This window comes from Triturus cristatus, chromosome 1_2 (assembly GCF_964204655.1).
Source record: "Triturus cristatus chromosome 1_2, aTriCri1.1, whole genome shotgun sequence".
NCBI lineage: Eukaryota > Metazoa > Chordata > Amphibia > Caudata > Salamandridae > Triturus > Triturus cristatus.
Window position 1 is genome coordinate 281,318,662 of NC_140580.1, and position 18,593 is coordinate 281,337,254.

Here is an 18,593-nt window from a genome sequence, read left to right on the forward strand (position 1 = left end):
CTCATCTGCCTGGGCGACCTTTCCGACGCACTCTGCCCCATCTGGAGGCTAAATGCCTGGTTCTTCCAGAACAAAGAATTTTAAGAAGCAATAGGAAAGGAACTCCGACAATACTTCCTTGCTAGTCAAGGCTCGGTCCCCTCTCTGGGTACCCTCTGGGAAGGGAGTAAGGCCACTATACGCGGCGCCGCCAGAGGCCAGCTTAAGAGACAACGATTGTCCCAAGATAGCCGACTTGCCCTCCTAGAGGCACAGGCAACTCGCCTGGAGTGGAACTCACCTGAGGTGTTGGACGACTCGCGAGAGAGGCAACTCGCGATCCTAAGGGAAGAGATTAAAAAAATCTTGCTGGAATTGGGCAAGCTGCTATTGGGATCCTCCATTGCCCGAGTGTATGGCTAGGGGGACAAAAACGGGAAAATACTAAACATACTAGCGTCGTACCCCTTGGCTAACCGCATAGTCCCCGAGATGCAGGATCTCTCTGGTGTCACCCACCGTGTGCCACCCGCCATAGCCCAGGCATTTGCCAACTACTATTCCAGGCTTTATTCAGCCCAAAGGCTTGAGGCTTCCCCTTCTGACCTGACTGTCCAGGGAGATGTTTGCCTTCCTTGCCTCACCGCGAATTAGGCGGCTGGCTTAGATCCCCCTATTACCCCTGAGGAAATAATTGATGCCATCTCCTCGATAGCCACAGGGAAAACACCAGGCCCGATGGGTTCCCACAAGAGTACTATGCCACATAACGAGACATTCTGATTCCCCACCTCCTAGCCCTATTTCAAGAGGTCATAGAGACGGGTGCTTTTCCTCCCGAGACGGACACGGCTACTATTGTAGTTATCCCTCAGACCCAAACACCCTCGCCCACCTGCTCGGACTACCATCCAATGTCACTAATCAACATGGAGGTGAAAATATACGCCATGATCGTGGCACCATGCCTGCGACCAACCCTCTGCAAGCTGGTCCATCCTTATCAATGCAGCTTTATGCCGGCACACAGTACAAGGCATTGCTTGCGGCGCCTACACCTGGCCCTAACGAACTGCCATTCACTCACTCCCTAATTAGCACTCCTCCTAGTCGATTTAAAAAAACCCTTTGACATAGTGGACTGGCACTACGTGGATGGTGTGTTGGCCGCAATGGGTCTGGGGCAATACTTCCGCTGCCTCGCCCGTGTCCTATACTCCAAACAAAGAGCAAGAGTACTCTCTGAGGCATTCCCGATTAGAAGGGGTACTAGACAAGGTTGCCCCCTCTCGCCCCTCCTCTTCGCCTTGGCGATGGAGACGTTGGCGTGCCTTATCCGGGCTGAGGACCATATCCAGAGCTGGCATTGGAAGGGCTCCCACGTTGACAAAATTGCCCTATATTCAGATGATGTGCTGCTCTTTCTTGCTGACCCGGCCCATTCTGGACCTAGGTGCCTTCAGGCCCTCCGCCCCTTTGAAATGATCTCCGGCCTACGTCTAAACCCCGCCAAGTCAACATTGGTGCCCCTTCATCTTTCAAGGGAATGCTTCGACTGGCAGTCATCCATCCCCAACAAGCGGCAGTCGTTCAAATACCTTGGGATTGCTTTGCTCCCCGACCTGGAATGGACGCTCAATATCACCCCACTGATCAAGAAAACTAAAGAGGATCTCCGAAGCTGGCAAACCCTACCACTTAACCCGTTGGGTAGAGTTGCCGTTTTTAAAATGATGATCCTTCCCTGTTTCTTGTACATTTTTCAAAATACCCCATTTCACCTTCCGCCTAACTGATTTAGAGAACTAGACAGCATGGCCACAAAGTTCTTATGGGGGAACATAAGACCTCGTATGGCTCTTACCCACTGCCAGGTCCCACCCTTTGACTGGGGAATGGGCATGACTGATCTCTATTTATACTATCTAGCTACCCGATTGCTCGTCCTACATGACTGGTTTAATGGCGGCTGGTCTTATCCAGCTTACAGGACCACATTTAAGGACATAGGTCTTTCACAAGTCCAGGCAATGATGTATGGAGACCCGGTGCCTGAGCCTTACCATCGGTGACACGTGCGGTCAAGCTGGTCTGGCGATCGGCCTTGCGTCACACCCGGTGGGATAACAAATTGACTCAACAGACACCCCTTTGGCAAGGTGGTGGCTGGGAGAGGTGAGAGCACTGGAGGGTTTAAAGGGTTGGGACGTCATTGGGATATCACAATTGGGGGACGTAAAGACTGGAGACCATGTACGATCATTCCAAGACCTACAAAACCACTACTTCCTACTCCCCTCACAATTGTATAGATATTTGCAGCTACGCCATGCTCTCAGTACACATTTAGCGACTGGCACTACACTTCCAGAGTGTATTCCCTTGGAAGCACAGGTCATGATGAGGGACTTAAGGAAGGGTGGGGTCTTGTGGATATACCGTTCCTTAACCAACAATGGCCCAGCATCCCTTGATTCACTCACACACCGCTGGGAGGGATGGTTGTGTCCCCTTGAAGATAAGGACTGGTGTGACGCATTAATGGCCCCCAAGACTATCACCACCTCAGCTAAACTTCTCTTAATTCAGCTATATTCTCTTCATAACACCTATCTAATCCCAGACCGCCTTTATAAAGCAGGTCTGCAATGTTCGCCAGTCTGTACACGATGCAGGCAAGAACCGTCTGGTTATTACCATATGGAATGATCCTGTCCCCATCTTTCCCCTAACTGGGAAGCGATGGAATCTGAACTCATGAATGTCCTGGGATGGGTCGTGCCACACAACCCCCGAACCTCCTCCTGGAAGTCATGGACAGCCTGGACGGCTCCAGGGCAGACAAGCTGTTCCTAGGTACCGCTACCATGGTGGCAAAATGGGACATTGCCGTGGCATGGAAACAGTCTGACCCCCCAGGTATATCTAGATGGCGCAGGGGCGTGGACTGGTGCGCAGCGCAAGAGGAGCCACTGTTGAAAGCTAGGGGATGCCCAGCAAACATTCAAAAGTTTGGGGCAAATGGTTGAATCTATTCTGATGTATGGGTTTTCTGTCTTCTCTCAGTTTATGATAACATATGACCACAAGCTTAAAATAGCAGCTACGTGTATATTCATGCATGGTAGATTGAACATTACTCCACTGTATCAATGGCTATCACTTACCTGTGCTGTAAGGTTCCCTTTTGTTCATTCAAAATTCAATAAAATTGATTATCAAAAAAAAAATTATAATACACATAATTCCTCAATACATTAGACTATAAAATGCAGTTAGGTAGAGTTAATTGAAGCACGAGCTCTAACCGTAATTTTCAGAAATGTGCCCAAACGGATAATCAGCTCATCCTCGCCCAATACAAGGAGAGTTTTGTAGGTGTCTCTAAAATCAACATACGATCTTTTTTTTAAAAAGGGATCAAGAATAATTTGGTATATTGTTCATAAAACCTACAAAAAAATAAAAAGTGTATTAAGGTTTGGCCCGAGTGCCCATTACATAGACAGGGGATAAAATCAAGATTTGCTTGGAAGCCCATAGGAAAGCATAGTAGATACTTAACAGTACCAGCTCTTAGGCGAAACAGGAGGCCATGCTCCCATCGACCCATTGGTTTAGCCAAATAGCTGGGTACATATCAATTGTTCTCAATATTCAAGTAAACAACTATGCTAGATTTGCTGGACTGTGTGGCCCGTCTCTCTTTGTTATAACACCCACATAGGGCCGCCCGCAGCTCCTTTTTGTTTACAGTATCTAGATTTTTCAGATTATCAAAAACATTTCCATAACTGATTCTGCATTAACTGGATCTTACCTCCGCTAGCTACAGGATTTCCATACCTTTCTCGCATTTAAGACAGTCAGTAATAATATTTCTGGTGCGGGACGCTGGCTTGTTTTGTCCATATGCTTAACCAAAATAGGTCAAGGCGCGCTCTAATAAAATCTTCGATATAGTGTAGCTTAAATTCACTATGGCACACAAATTGGGAAGATGAGTTGGGGCGCCTAGAAGCTTGCGATAAAATCTATTCTCCTCAAGCTTAATATTATGACATTTGGCAATGCACCAAATCTTGGCACCATATGTAGCTGTCGTTGTACACTGGTTCACACTGATCATTTACTGCATGCCATTCCGTCACCATTACCATCAAATGTACTGGGATCCTAATCACCAAAGTGACCCTGATCTGCAATGCAGTTCCCAACACCTTGATCAAACAATGTACCAGCATCATAATCAGCCAGGCCACTCTGATCACTATTGCAGCAGCTGGTTCCCACACTATTCCTGGAAACATAGTCCTATATCTAACAGTTTCTGAAAATAACATTTCCTTGCCAGCCTCCTGTGAATCTTAGAAGCCTTAAAACAATTATTACCAGAATTACTGGAATCCCTTTTCCTCCTGGACATTTGCCAGCTGTACTTTCTTACAAACATGGCACTGAAACTGCACTTGTAGCAGTCCGGCGTGACATTCCCCAGGCCAGGAATAGGCAAGGAAAATCTCTTCCAAAAGAAATTAGGAAAGCATATAACATAGTGCATTTTTTAGCACAAGTTTTTAAACATGTTGTTGAAAAATAATACATTTTACATACAGTTCTGAAGAGCAGCTAATGAAATACTGCAGTACTCCACAAGCTGCCACAAAACCCAGGATATATATTTTGCCATTTCAGAAGATTATGGTGGGTCTACAAAGCAATTGTGTGCCCAGTACAAAACAATGAATGCACAATCTGTCTTCTTTATTCTGCAGCAGTAAAAGCAAGATTGGATACAGTATGACGCACTTAAAACTAACAAGCCTTCAAAATTCCTATGCCAATCAAAATCAAAATATTGTGTTCTCAAATATTCTATCTGTGACAGCCTTCATAAGAGTGTTACATAAGTATTCAGGTTGGTTTCTGCTCACTATGCAAGTCAATCAGGCGGAAACTTTAATCCAAAAACGGTCAGTGCGCTCATTGTGCTGGGAGGATCCCTGTGCCAGCTGGTGATTGAAGTTGCTAGCGTTGTTGTTTGAGAGTGATTTCAGTCAGTCCGTGCCCTCTGGTTATTGGTCATAACAAATAAATATTTTTTTAAATGCAGATTTACATAGCGCGAACTCGACCCGAAGGTATTGGAGCGCTTTACATGAGCACCGGTTACGTTACACAAGGACACATTCAGGCACGGGGAGATTAAGTGCTTTGCCCAGAATCACAGGATGTGGACGTGACCCCGAGGCTCGAACCCTGGTTTTCAGCACCAAAGTCATCAATCTAGCCGACGGACCAGATCCTCTTCCTCTTCATGCCCTAGAGGTAGCACACGTGCTCCCATTGTGGCTCGTATTATTTCATTTGTGCACACCGCTCAGAAAGGTGTGCTCACATACGTTGCCATGAATAGTAGTTAGAGGGAACATTGTTAATCACCATCTGCTTCACCGAAATTAAGCATTCATTATCACCAGTAAAACATATTGGGAGAATCTAAGCTTTGTCCTTTTTTGATTCAACAAGGTCATTCGTCACGATGCCCCTACATCCCTCTCCTGTTACATGTTTTTAAACACAATGGGCCCTATGAACAAATGTAAATATACACATGTAGATTTACTACTACATCTAGATGTAAATCTACACTTTTTTTGTTATTCATTCTTACCGAATTTAGATTGTCACCTAAGTGTATATTTACATACCAGATTTATGACTGTAAAGTTAGTACTCATAACAGTTCTCATGTAGGTGAATATCTCTAAGCAGAAAAGCATAGGGACCAATTTCATCATTCTTTAAAATGCAATATTTAAATGTTTTAATAGAAAAAAAGATACATATTTATTATAAACTGTAGCAAATTCACCTTTTCTGCATTGCCACCTCAGATCTTTTGCCTTTAGCTGGACCCTATATATTTGCTGGCATTAGTACTCTATGCCCTTCACCCCTTCTAACCAGTAACAAAGTGTCTGTGCCCCACACCCCCTTCAAACATGGACAAAGTGTCATGTTCGTATTTGCTATATTATAACTTATCTGTACGTTCCTGGTACTGGTACAAGGTGTACCCAGGGCTTGGAAGTTAAATACCACTATTGGACTATAGCACCTACTGTGCCATCCACTACAGCGGTTCAAACATGGTTTCAAGCTTATAATTGCAGCCTGACTGCTGCAGATTTAAGCCTGCAGTCCTACCAGTCATAAAGACCCTTTTTGACAGGAGAAAACATCACTTTAAATATTAATAAGGCGCACCGATGCAAGTCATTTAGCCCACATGGTAGGATGTATGGTTTTTAAAGTGGGACATGTAAAAAATTAATATTACCATGTTCCGACAGTGACAAGGCCCAAAAAATTATTTTCACTGTGGGAGGTCTAGCGGTCCTGTGTAGAAAACCAGAGAGCAAATTAAAATAATAAGACTATACCTCGGGAATGGGACAAGTTAGCAAAAACAATTAAACAACTATTTTTAACAGTTATTAAAAATCTAATTCAATGATGCAGTCGGAATTTTAGTACATATTAAGGAAAGGTACATTTATAAAAGTTACTTTTTCCTTGCCTGAATTCCTAGACACTAACTTGCATTGGCCCTCCAGCTCTCCCAGCTATGATGCGCCTTGAATAGGTGTGAAAAGGGGTCAAATGCCTCCCAGAAGCAAACAATAGGCTGACCTGAATGGGCAGGTATAACGCCTCTGTACTCCACAGAATATGACAGATTGGGGCTCTGGGCATCCTTTTTGACACTACAGAGTCAAATCCAGCTTGAGTGTCAAATCATGCTTGACAGGTCTGCTAATTTGACATATATAGCACCTTGGGTTGTACAGAATACCAAGACAATTCTAGTGTATCCACTGTCTGGCTGTTGGAGGACCCTGCTTTTGTTCTACCAGACTTCTGTCTCTGGGTATGTTGTGGGTACACTACCTGCCCCAGACTGTAAATTGATGTTAGATATGCTTGCTTGCTGATGCTAAACTTTTAAACTTTTAAAACTTGCTAATCTGCACTTACATCGAATTCTTGCTGTGCTGCCTTCCCGGGAACCACGCTCTCGGCAATCGGGGGCAGAAACCCGACTTCCTGCTTGGGACGGCCGCCATTTTGGCGGTACAAGAAGGCGGCGGGCTAGTTGTTAAGATCTCATTCACATAAAGGCCTGAGCCTGAGCGCACGTGCAGCACCTAGTATTTCCTGAGGCGGAAGCCGGGAAAACGCGCGCCAGAGCTGGTATTTATGTTGTTCTTTAATTTGCTCACTGATGCTAAACTTTTAAACTTTTAAAACTTGCTAATTTGCACTTACTTCGAATTCTTGTTGTGCTGCCTTCCCGGGAACCACGCTCTCGGCAATCGGGGGCAGAAACCCGACTTCCTGCTTGGGACGGCCGCCATTTTGGAGGTACAAGCAGGCGGCGGGCCAGTTGTTAAGATCTCATTCACATAAATGCCTGAGCCTGACCTTCAGCCCCTCTACTTCTAGACCTTCACTGGCTTCCGATTGCGAAACAAGCATACTTTAAGACCTGCTGCCTTACATATAAGGCCTTGAACGGTAAAGGTCCCAAATATTTGTCAAGCAGACTCACTAAACAGACTACATCTCGCAACCTTAGGTCTAACTCACTTGGGCTCCTGAAGATCCCCCGAATCCGCCTCGCCCGCTCTGGGGGAAAGGCCTTTTCATATCTTGCTCCGCGCTATTGGAATATGCTTCCTATATCCATACGCATATGCCCTTCCCTCACTATTTTCAGGAAACAATTGAAAACTCTTTGTTCTGATCACTTAGGGTTCTATCTCCGCTGCCACGTTTTCCTTTTTCCTATCCTCCTCAGCCGTCTACTAGGTATAGCGCCGAGATGCCCCAGGGTGAGTCGTGCGCTTTAGAAGTATCCCTAACATAACATAACAGATATAGGGAGACAATATGATTAACATAATGAACCTCACTTCCCCATAGTAAACCTCACTTCCCCAATTGTGGATAAACCAATGTACCATGTTTTAAGTAAAGAGCACATGCACTTTAGCACTGGTTAGCAGTGGTAAAGTCCCCAGATTTCTAAAGCCAGCAAAAACAAAGTCAGTGCAATAGTCAACAAGCATTTACAATGCAATGGTCTCGGCAATATTATAGGTAGAGCTATTGGTATTGCTCATTATGTTTTTATCATTTTTGTATCCCTAAATAAATGGCATTGTCATTTCTATTGGCATTAGCCAGTTACGGCTTAATTAATTGGTCACAACCAGGCTGCCTTTTAAGACTCCTGCGGCAGATATTGTGTATCCAGCAAGTTCCAGAATATAAATGCAATAAGATAACTCTGGTGGTTTAGGCATTTGCTGAAGAGTGTTGTGTGTAGGCTACTCACACATTGACTCATCATAAAATAGCAAAGAGGGTTAATGTGCCTGTAACAAGCAGGTCCCTGGATTGTTTTTTGTGAACACAGCTCAAATCGTTTCTGTTATTGTCCAGATATCCTTGTGTTACTTATAGATCACAAATTACAACCCTTGTACTATAGCTTAGCGAGTTGTAAATAAATATCTAGGAGAGAAATGCAACCTTCAAAGCATCAGTTTGGAACCTAACGCCCCCATCTCCTAAGGTTACTAAAAAGGGTTCCATTTCATAATAAAACACATCAGTATTTGCAATTGAATTCGATATTCATAATGTGCATGCATATCTCCTTAAAGGCTACGAAAAGTATAAACCCTTCTCCCGAATCCTAATGTATCCTGGAAGTCCTTGGGAAGCGACAACAAGCTTAGTGTCTTTGTTTCAGTGAGATTGGTAGCAAGGCGGTAAACTTTAGCTAGCTCTCCTGGGAGTTGAATGTGTGCGCTGATGGCCCTTTAAGTGAGGTACTTGTACTGAGCCCAGCTGGAACTGACAATAAGACATCTCCCGCACTCCTTGTTGATACAAACGCAGAGGACACAAAGTGTAGATACTCCCGAGTGTGTCCTTGTGTCATGCCAGCAGGGCCATTTCAATCGAAACACTGCACTGGATGCAGGTGCTCCCTTTCCTTACTTGGGTGCATTTTTAAGAATTATAGTTGGGGACAACCGTCCTGTCACATGTTGCTATTATGCACAGAAATTGTGTCAGTACCACTACACTGCATTAGCTTGACACCCCGACCACGCCCCTGCGTCATGCTATCACAACCCCAGGCGACCGGAGTAAATTGGGTGGGTCCCATTACCTCCCCAGCAGTCCCATTTATAACAAAGTACGCAGGACAGCCATTTCTGTATAACTAATTTGCCTTAATAGGCTCTAGCCTAGTGCTACAATTTAGGATGGCTCTATGACCTCGCGATGCAGTCTTCTTCGAGAAACCCACGGGTGAAGATTTCAAAACGTTACCTTCTTTCGATTCGAACTCGATATAACGTAGAGTGTAATTAAACACCTATTTTTACGTCTTATTAAGTTTCGCCGTCAACATGCATGTTTCACTACCACTTTCACAGCAAGTGACCAGTGGCCTGCATTGACCATTTTGTATGAATCATCAAGTGCAATGCAAAATGTTCCCGAGTCACTTTCTGGGGATGGACTGGAAGATTGCAATGCCCATCTGGACACTGCCGACCAATCAGGAAAACTCCCCAAAATACAATGACTTTGCCCGATTGGACAGCATCTCTTCATTGTGGGGGTGCTCTATTCCAATTCCCAAATATGGTAACAAACCCACCTCGTCAAGTGAAGGCAGAGTGAAAAAAGACCCACAACCTGTACATCATTCACCTGCTCGTTGGGTGCTTCCAGACCTTTGACCGCTCTCCAACAACTGCCGTCCCAGCCCGCCTTGACACTACCTTTCTTCAGCACTCCTCCACGGTCCACGCCCCTGCTACCTACCCGCGTCACAGCCTGGCCTCAACTACACGAAGCGCGCGCCCATTGGTCCACACCAGCCAGCTGACTCGCGGGATAAGCGCACGTGGATGACTGTTTCTTTTCCACAAGATATTAACGTCACTTCCTCGTCTCAGAGAGGCGAAGCATGGCAGCAAAATAGAAAAGAGACAAAGGGCATATTCATTTCCTGTCTAATCAATTGTTTGAAGCACCTAGAGCAAAATTGCTGTCACCGCAGCGGTCATCTTCAGAAAGAGGTGTATTAGTTATTTATTCAGTAGCAAGCGATTAAACAATCGTACCGATGACGCCGAAAAGAGAAGTGGACACGCCTATACCTAGAATGGACATAATGCTCACACTGTGGAAGAACGGACCTCTAAGTATACAAAAATGATGACATGGTCAACATTCGTACAAAACTGCTCTTACGACAGCTTCACTATTTATATATTGCCAACGTATTCGTCTATGGTAGCGGTTTAATTTTCAGCACCCCTGTATTTAATATCGAACACCGTCATTCCAAAATGTCCGCACTGCGAACAGGGTCGGTCGACGAAGGAGGTCGGGGGTCACGTCAGCTGTCCGGGCACTGTGTCGTTAACATATCGCCGTGTTGCCCTGTGGGCCCCTAAACAAGCAACGCATTTACCCGTACCATGCCCCATTACTGTGCTGCCTTCAGCTGCAGAAATCAAGGGGGCAGGGAACTCGGAGCTTCGCGTGATTGCTAAAAAATGGCGGATGGAAGCTTTCAAACTTTTTCGGATTCGAGGGCGTGTTCCTGCTGTTCGAAAAAGGGCGTGGCTAAAACGTGGAAAGAACAGCACGGAACACGCCCCCGAATCTGAAAAAGACAGAGCCTATTTGGAGGGACGGCTCTCTCCTCCAATGGCTGGCCTCCGTTTAGGAAGCCAGCCAATGGAGGAGAGGCAAAAAGAGAGGCGGGCTAAAGAGCCACTCTCAGAAACATTAAATCTCCGACTTCCGGTTCTGCCTTCGGCAGACCGGACGGTCCTCGACCTAAAAACAGGAGGTCAGAAGGTAAAAAGTCAGGGCAAAGCACACCAAGGATGCCCGGTCTAACACATGTTCCCCCAGCAGAAAGTGGGAAGAGCTATCCAACCCTTGGGAGTTCTCTTCACTAAGGAAAAAAAACCTGGAAAGACCATCAGCATTGGTGTGGTCTATTCCAGAACGGTGTTTCACCATAAATGATGGACCACCTCAACTTTTTGGGATTCTCACCCCTCATTTGCATTAAACATCTGAGGGACCTGCGGTCTGTCTGCGCTTCCTGGTGGCACTCATAACACTTAGGCGGTGCCTTCCCTGCAGATTTACTGTCACGGAACCACTTCTTTTTCTTCTCAGTAGGGGGATGGGAGTCGAGACCAGTAGAACTAGTTTGAGGCCCTTTAGAGAACTTCTTGCTTTTGCTTAGGGTAAACTCCAAACGGGCAGAACCTGGCTGGTATTTTCACCCACACTCTGTAGCAGTCATACTTCCATTGCGCCTAGTTAGCGTTCTACTGTGACTATGGCTCATCATTGATGCCTACCACTGCTTGTTGCTATTTCTACTTAAAGTTTAAAAAGCTTCGATATGTGGTTCCACTTAATGGATTTTTGCTGTTTTGGTGTCATTTCGTTTATTACATTTTACTCTATTTTTCCTATTCAGTTTGAGATTTTTGCTGTTTTGCATTTTGTCTTTAATACCGTTTTGGTAGTGCATAAATACTTTACACATTGTCCTAAGTTAAGCCTGTCCTGCTACCTAAGTTAGAATAAAATTTTGAATGGTAAAATTATTTTATTTACCATTATTTCATATGGGGAATTATTTTAAGTCCTTGCCTTCATTATTTTTATTGGAGTGTGTTAGAGTACTTCTGAGTGGCTTTGTGTGGTGCTTGACTTTTTCCAAGGACTGGCTGGAGTTAATTTACTACTGTTTTATTACCTTTAGGGTTGTAGTAATTTTAAAAGTGTCATTTTGAACAGCAAAATGCTTACACTTCTGTAGGTGGGAGTTTTTAATAGCCTGCCCCTGTCTAACCCATTGGTTCAAAGCAAAGACCTCAACGCAGCAACCATAAGAGAGAGAGAGGAGGAGGTCTTGCCCAAGGGTTAGTAAATCGCTTTATAGTGTGTGAGTAGTGTTATTGTAGCACTACTACGATTTCAAACCCCATAGTAGAGTTATGTCATTTACATATTAATTGTTTGCTTCTATACAGCTCATGCATTTTTTTAAATGCTTCTCCACCATTGTTTAGTAGGTAATTCATCTGCCTATAATTTATTTTTTCTTATAGCCACAGAACATTGTGAAAAATAAAAGATAATCAGAAAGTATGCTTTATTGATGACAGTACGAGACAGGGAGTGTGAGGTTTGTGCACCAGTCACAAGAGCACAAACTCTTGAGACAGTGTTCTTCCCAAAGTGTCATACTGAAGCCCTCATTAAGATGATGGTCGGTCGGACCACAGACCAACATCATATCGGGCAGGTGACCGTCCGACAATGAGTCAGCGGTCCTACCCGGCCTATTATAAAGAGACCACCATGCAGGCGGTTGGAAAGTACTTTTTTTTCACTGTTCACTGTGGTTTGTGCTGCGGCCCAGGAAAAAGTCTGCGGGCACAAGCTGCAGTAGAAAAGGCACTTTGAGCACATCCATGCACCGTGTGCAAGGCATTATGTGGGGCCTGGGCACACGGTGTGTGGATGTGTGGGGGCGCTTAGAGTGGTCCATGGTGGACGTGGGCCCTGCTTGGGGGGCCCCCAAAGTCAGGTTGTTTCTGACTTTTCATGGCCGTGGGACCGCCATGAACAGGCAGTCGGTAAGGGACATCCTAATCTCTATGGCAGTGCCTGCAAGGCACTGTCTTCATTGTAGGGATAGGTGTTTGACCACTATATTCCATGGGACATTGCAGTCCTACTCCGACCTCTGCAGTCTGACCAGCTGCAGTACACCCGCCATCATAATGCTCACTTTGCTACTCAATTCAAGCCAGCCTGGCTGATGAGGGGTGTTACCCCGAAACCGGTCCCAGGATGCTTGTTTCCGGTCCAGGGAAGACCTGGCTTGGCAGTTCGGGCTGGACTGTTCCCATGAGGAATAGGGTCAAGGCTGATTTGCATATAGCTGGGTCTGAACTGGGGTGGCGAAGTCAGCTAAAGAATGATGATGGATTCAACCCAGATATGTGACTGGGGGTGAGTGTCTGAAAAGTTTCAGCGCTCCATCCATCATCTCCTTGTGTTCGCCATCATAATTAGGGCCTGAGTGATGGCAAGCCAATGTTTCCGATGCCTCTGTGTGCATCCTGTTGTTATGCACAAAGTACTTGACTATACTGTTTGGTTGTGTGTAGTTAAAAAAAGAAAAGAAAATATTAAACCGTGTAGAAAAGAATATAGGTTTTAGAAAAAAACACGCCTTTTCTCCTAGCTTCAACTGCAGTCAAGACATCAACATTCTTTTAGATCATTTACTCTGCATTTCAGACATACAGCAATGGGGACACACTGGATACTACTTCATCTCTCCGCGTACAATCGAGCATACAGCAGGGCACCCATGGGAAACATCGTTTACCATGCATCCATTTATACATGGTACTATTACATCGTGGTTTTCACTACGCAAGTCGTTACATCGATCTGCACTGGAGGGCGCTGTAGACTAAGGAATAGTGTAAATTACTGTTTCCAACACCTTCCCTACTGTATGTAGACTGGAGTTGGAATAGTAATTCACACTATTTCGAAGTCCAGCGCCCCTCCAGCGCAAGTCGATGTAACGACTTGCGTAGTGAAAACCGCGATCTAACAGACCGCGTTGAAATGGCCGTCGATGTATCGTCATACATCCGTGGCACCCATAGGGTACAGGGTTGATAGTTTTATTTTCTGTAAATTGAGTGCCTGCCTGGAGAGCTGGCAATGCCTCATGAAATGAGTAGGGGGCAATGCTTCATGAAATATGGGCTGGGATTAGGCAAGGGTATGAGGCACAAATACATTGCCAAAGACTAGGCCTTAGCCTATTAAATGTGGACTTTTCATCTCTTTCAAGGAGTGATCACAAACAGTTGTTGAATAATACTTCCCTGGTTCTCTAGTTTCCTATACTATTTTTATTTTTATTGTTGATTCAAACATTAAGATGTATCGATATATTTATGATTTTTCATTGTGTAACTGTCTCTTTGATTTGTAGATTTGTTGCAGATGTGGTGAACATTTACTATGAAAATGATGACACAGTTTGCGAGGACGCAGAGCTTCAGGGATTTGTGAAAGATGTGTTTGTCTATGGAATGAGAGATAACAAGGACTCGGGTAAACAGTTCTTCTTCATTCAATGCATATTTTATGCAAATATGGGAGGATGAGAATTTTACATTTAATGTGGATAATTTTCAAGTTTTTCACCTCAAGTTATGTAAATAGGTGTTACTTCCACATTGTGGAAGCTACAGTCCACTCTAATCACCAACCTTTCCTACCTAAATAGCTGTAATTATTCCTGTGTGAAGGAAGAGGTACAGGTAATGGTGTTCAGGAATAGATCACACAAATACTTGTTTTTTGTGATTCTACGTGTGCGTCTCATAAAAGAATTGCTTTGTACACACATTTAGGGTTAGGAAATGTTTAGTTCTTATTTTTTCAATTTCAGGCCAAATGCTTTTTATTATATATCGCTTAATAACAGCTCACAGTTCCTTCTGAAAACGGAGGCATTTGCTTGACTTTTTGACACTTGAGTCAGTATTTGCACATGGATATTTCTGATGCAAGTCATTCGTGCTAAGATGTGTGGGGACATGAATTCCATATAACCTAAGCACATTATATAAGACCCACATTGCTCCATATGAGCGAGCAAAGGGCCTGATTTGAAGTCTGGCGTTCTTGCGACCACCAGAATCACAGTGGCAGTGGTCCACCTGCCGCATTATGACTTGCAAAGTTGTTGCGGCAGAGGACCGCCGTCTGGGTGGCGGAGGTGCGCCACAATGTAGTATGCTCAGCTGGACTCGCGCAGCCCCACTGAAGTTCCTGCTCCACCACCAGGAGAACTGCCATGAAAAGACTGGTGGTGCAGGAACCACTGTAGGGCCCCCATGTTCTCCCTCCTTGGGAATACATTCAGGGGGACACAACATGTGCCCTCCTGTCTGTATTCCCCCAAAGTTCCAACACCGCATAAACGTCACCGTCCATGCTGTGCTGGATAGAAAATTCTGTTCTCATTGCAGTGTCTGTTTTCCAGGCACCACCATGGGATAGGGCACATACCGTCTGCCGTACACGAGATCAACCCATAATATGGCGGGCGGTCCTAGCACAGGTTTGGCGCAGTTGTGACAGCAGTGAGCTGGCGAACAGCGCAAACTCGAAATCAGCCCCCATGTGAGCAAGCCCAATGTACCAAAGTGAGGTATAGCCTGTCCCCTAGGAGCACTTCAGCAGGGGTATAATGAAGGCCCCTGAAGGGCCTGCGGTGCAAGGAGGGGGCCACCTTAAAGGGGCTTCTTCAAACGTTCAGGGGGCCCCATTCAGCCAAAGGTCAAGACATATCAGTGAGATAAGGGAGACTTTGGTCCCCTGTCTTCACATTCTGCATTGAGCCCCATTATTTTTAGGTCGTGTCTAGCGCACTGCTCGCTCTGGGAGACTGCTGTAGTAGAGTATAGGAGAGAAGCCGTACCCACTCTCCGCCCACATTTTTCATTGGCTTGTGTCATTGTCTTTCGTAAATGCTGCCTTCGGATTCCTTAATAGGCTTGTTAGTCCCTCCATAGTATGGCCTTGTCTTCATTTGTAACCTCCCATGGCTACTTGTCCCTTTACTTCGGTTGTTACACGGTACGTGTTATTTAATCTGTAAGCACTATTTACTTTACTGAGTTTCTCTTACTGCAGGCCGGACATGTGCAGCTTCAGCTGAAACCGCTTGTTTTTTTAAACAGCACGGCCGCCCCGTAACTCTGCGCCCGCTTTCAATCACTTTAACCCGGCATTATCTTGTGTCTGTTTCAACCCCCCAAGTAACATGGATTTAGAAATGATTAGTGAATTAAGTCATGTGAATTCCAGGTAGCACATTATCGTGTGCTAATGGGCTGAAGCTGACAACAGCACATCTGTGTTACATGTCATCTGCACTAAAGCCACCTGAAGGGTTGTTTTCAAAAGCCTGTTTTATTAACAACACCACCAATACCACCACCAATACTACCACCACCAATGCCACCCCCACCATCAATACCACCATCTCCACCACCAATACTGCCACCACAAATACCACCACCAATACCACCACCAATACCGTTATATTCCATATAGGTACCCCAGTATAGGCTCAGGTAACATCACCTATATTCTCCCCTACATTACACACACAATAGATTTTGGGGACTGACCTTTTACCAAGTTACGACACTGCACACAGAATGCAGGATTTCCCTAGTAGCAGCCTCATACATTATGTATGAGGATTCTTGGAAACTCAGCAGGGCTCATCTCCTGCATAATAACTGTGTACAAAGTTCATTCCCGACATCATCCTAAGTCCGACACTGGCACATCAAGGTAAAACCCCTGGAGAGACTTTTGGGTACAAAAACATCACATCTTGCTGAGACAGAGAGAGGAGATCAGGACTTCCATGCCGACACACTGACGCAAGACACTGGAGCACCCTGCATGCAGATACTCCAGCTCGCAGTGGTCTGACATCCCTTGCGGGGTGTCCAAGCCAAGATCAGGATGAGGTCCCACAGTCTCTTACTTCAGGTAATGGGGACTGACTTTATCCCAGAGGGATTCTTGGCTTAACTCCTTCATACATGCTAGGTACACCTAGGAACATCTAGTTAGGGTAGCATTGTAGGAGTACGCATTTTATGGTCATTTTATTGTTATGTATTTTATATACTTGCCTGTATTAATAATTATATCAGAATGGTAGAAATCTACCATCCTTTTACTCTCTTAGTGCTTTTAGTCATCTATATCTGCTACTATCTAATGATCGTTACAGCACATCTATTCTACACTAGAAGAACGACCAGTCAATAAACACTTATTGAAAACGTCCCTACCGTTTATTCTGTGTATCTCTCTGAGACTAAGGGCCCCATTACGATGGCGGCTGTAACGGAAAACGGGACAGACCGCTAGAGGTGCGGCGGTCCCGCGGGGCCAATTAGGATGCGTGGCCACCCTGGCGGGCGCATTCTTGCTTTTAACATTGTGGCGGGCGGTGCTGTAAACAGCACCTGCCTCAATGTTAAAGGTTCATGTTGTGCATTGCAATGCACAACATGACAGGCACCGCGCGGTGCCTGCCACCTTGTGTATGGCAATGAAGGGTGGTACCCCCCAGTAAAGCCACCCACCCCCTACCCCCCGGGGGCCCCCAACGGACCCCGAAAGTCATTCTCCACATGCCTTTCCATGACCGAGTCACCGCCGTGGAAAGGCATGACCACCGCAATCATCATAATATGGATGGCGGTGCCTGCAAGGCACAGCCACCATACTGTGGGCCTTTTCCGCCCAGCAGGCAAACGTGATGTTTGCCTGCCGGCGGAAAAGCGGCGGACGGTCTTTCCGTCCACCATGGTACCCCCCGCCATGCTAATGTGGTGGGGGGTAAATGACGATCGGGCGGGGAGTGATGGCGGGCGGATCGCCACCGCCGGGCCAGCGGTGGCGATCCGCCTGCCATCATAATAGGCCCCTTAGTGAACAAGAGTGACTGAGCGAAAACTAGTACACTGTTTCCACTGTCCTGAGGGATCGGGGTTGTCATGTTCGATAGTTGCCAAGAACTCTTCTTTCCTTGGTAAGAGGAGTTTTTAGTGGCACTGTGAGCTAGCTCGTATAAAGGCCAACATACCGGTGGGGGTGTCTGGAATTAGTCTGGACACCAAGCCCGCAGTGTATGTTGTTTAAACGTGCAGATCCTGTATAGGTTTTATAGGAACTACACGACAATACCACCACCACCACCAATACTCCCCACAATACCACCACCACCAATCCAATACCACCACCACCGCCAATACCAATACGACCGTCAATACCAATACCACTGTCAATACCAATACCATCACCACAAATACCACCACCAATACCACCGCAACCAATACCACCAATTCAATTCAATATTTATTAAAGATTTGGATCTCCATTGAGGTCCACATAAAATTACATACAATTATTGCATAATAAACATAATAGAATGTAAGCTCAATTGATTTCTTAGTCTATTGAAAAAGATCGAAACCCTTCATAGGCAGTCTTAGATTTTCCCTTACCTAACATAAATAGATATTTTCAATTACCCCAATGGGCGAGATGCTAATAAAAGTTATCGGCATTAAGTCAAATAAGCAGCTTCTATGCCCTAAATAAAACCTCTACCAAAACAAAATGGCACAAGTTTAGATCCATACTAAACAATAATAGCATCATGATAAATTCAATTTTGAATAATGTACATCACATCAGTTGCTTGTTAAATCAGGGAAATATTCTAAAATAACCAGCATATTTGAACAAGCACTACATTTTCCTTTAACAACAAAACCTTAAAGCTAAATATATTCTAATTTTGTGCAAAACGCTTTAAGTATCAGCAATCTACATGTGCAAATTTCTAA

At 45.2% G+C, this 18,593-nt stretch overlaps 1 protein-coding gene across 5 annotated transcripts in view; it reads left to right on the forward strand.

Annotated features, from left to right (window-relative positions):
- The window catches only part of LOC146867161 (polyunsaturated fatty acid 5-lipoxygenase-like), a 1,030,548-nt gene that overhangs the window by 888,504 nt on the left and 123,451 nt on the right, over positions 1 to 18,593 (forward strand). For all 5 annotated transcript variants that reach the window (XM_085603716.1, XM_085603717.1, XM_085603714.1 and 2 more), the window contains one exon: positions 14,135 to 14,256. In XM_085603716.1, the coding sequence (XP_085459842.1) occupies positions 14,135 to 14,256 (122 nt within the window). The remainder of the gene's footprint in view (positions 1 to 14,134; positions 14,257 to 18,593) is intronic.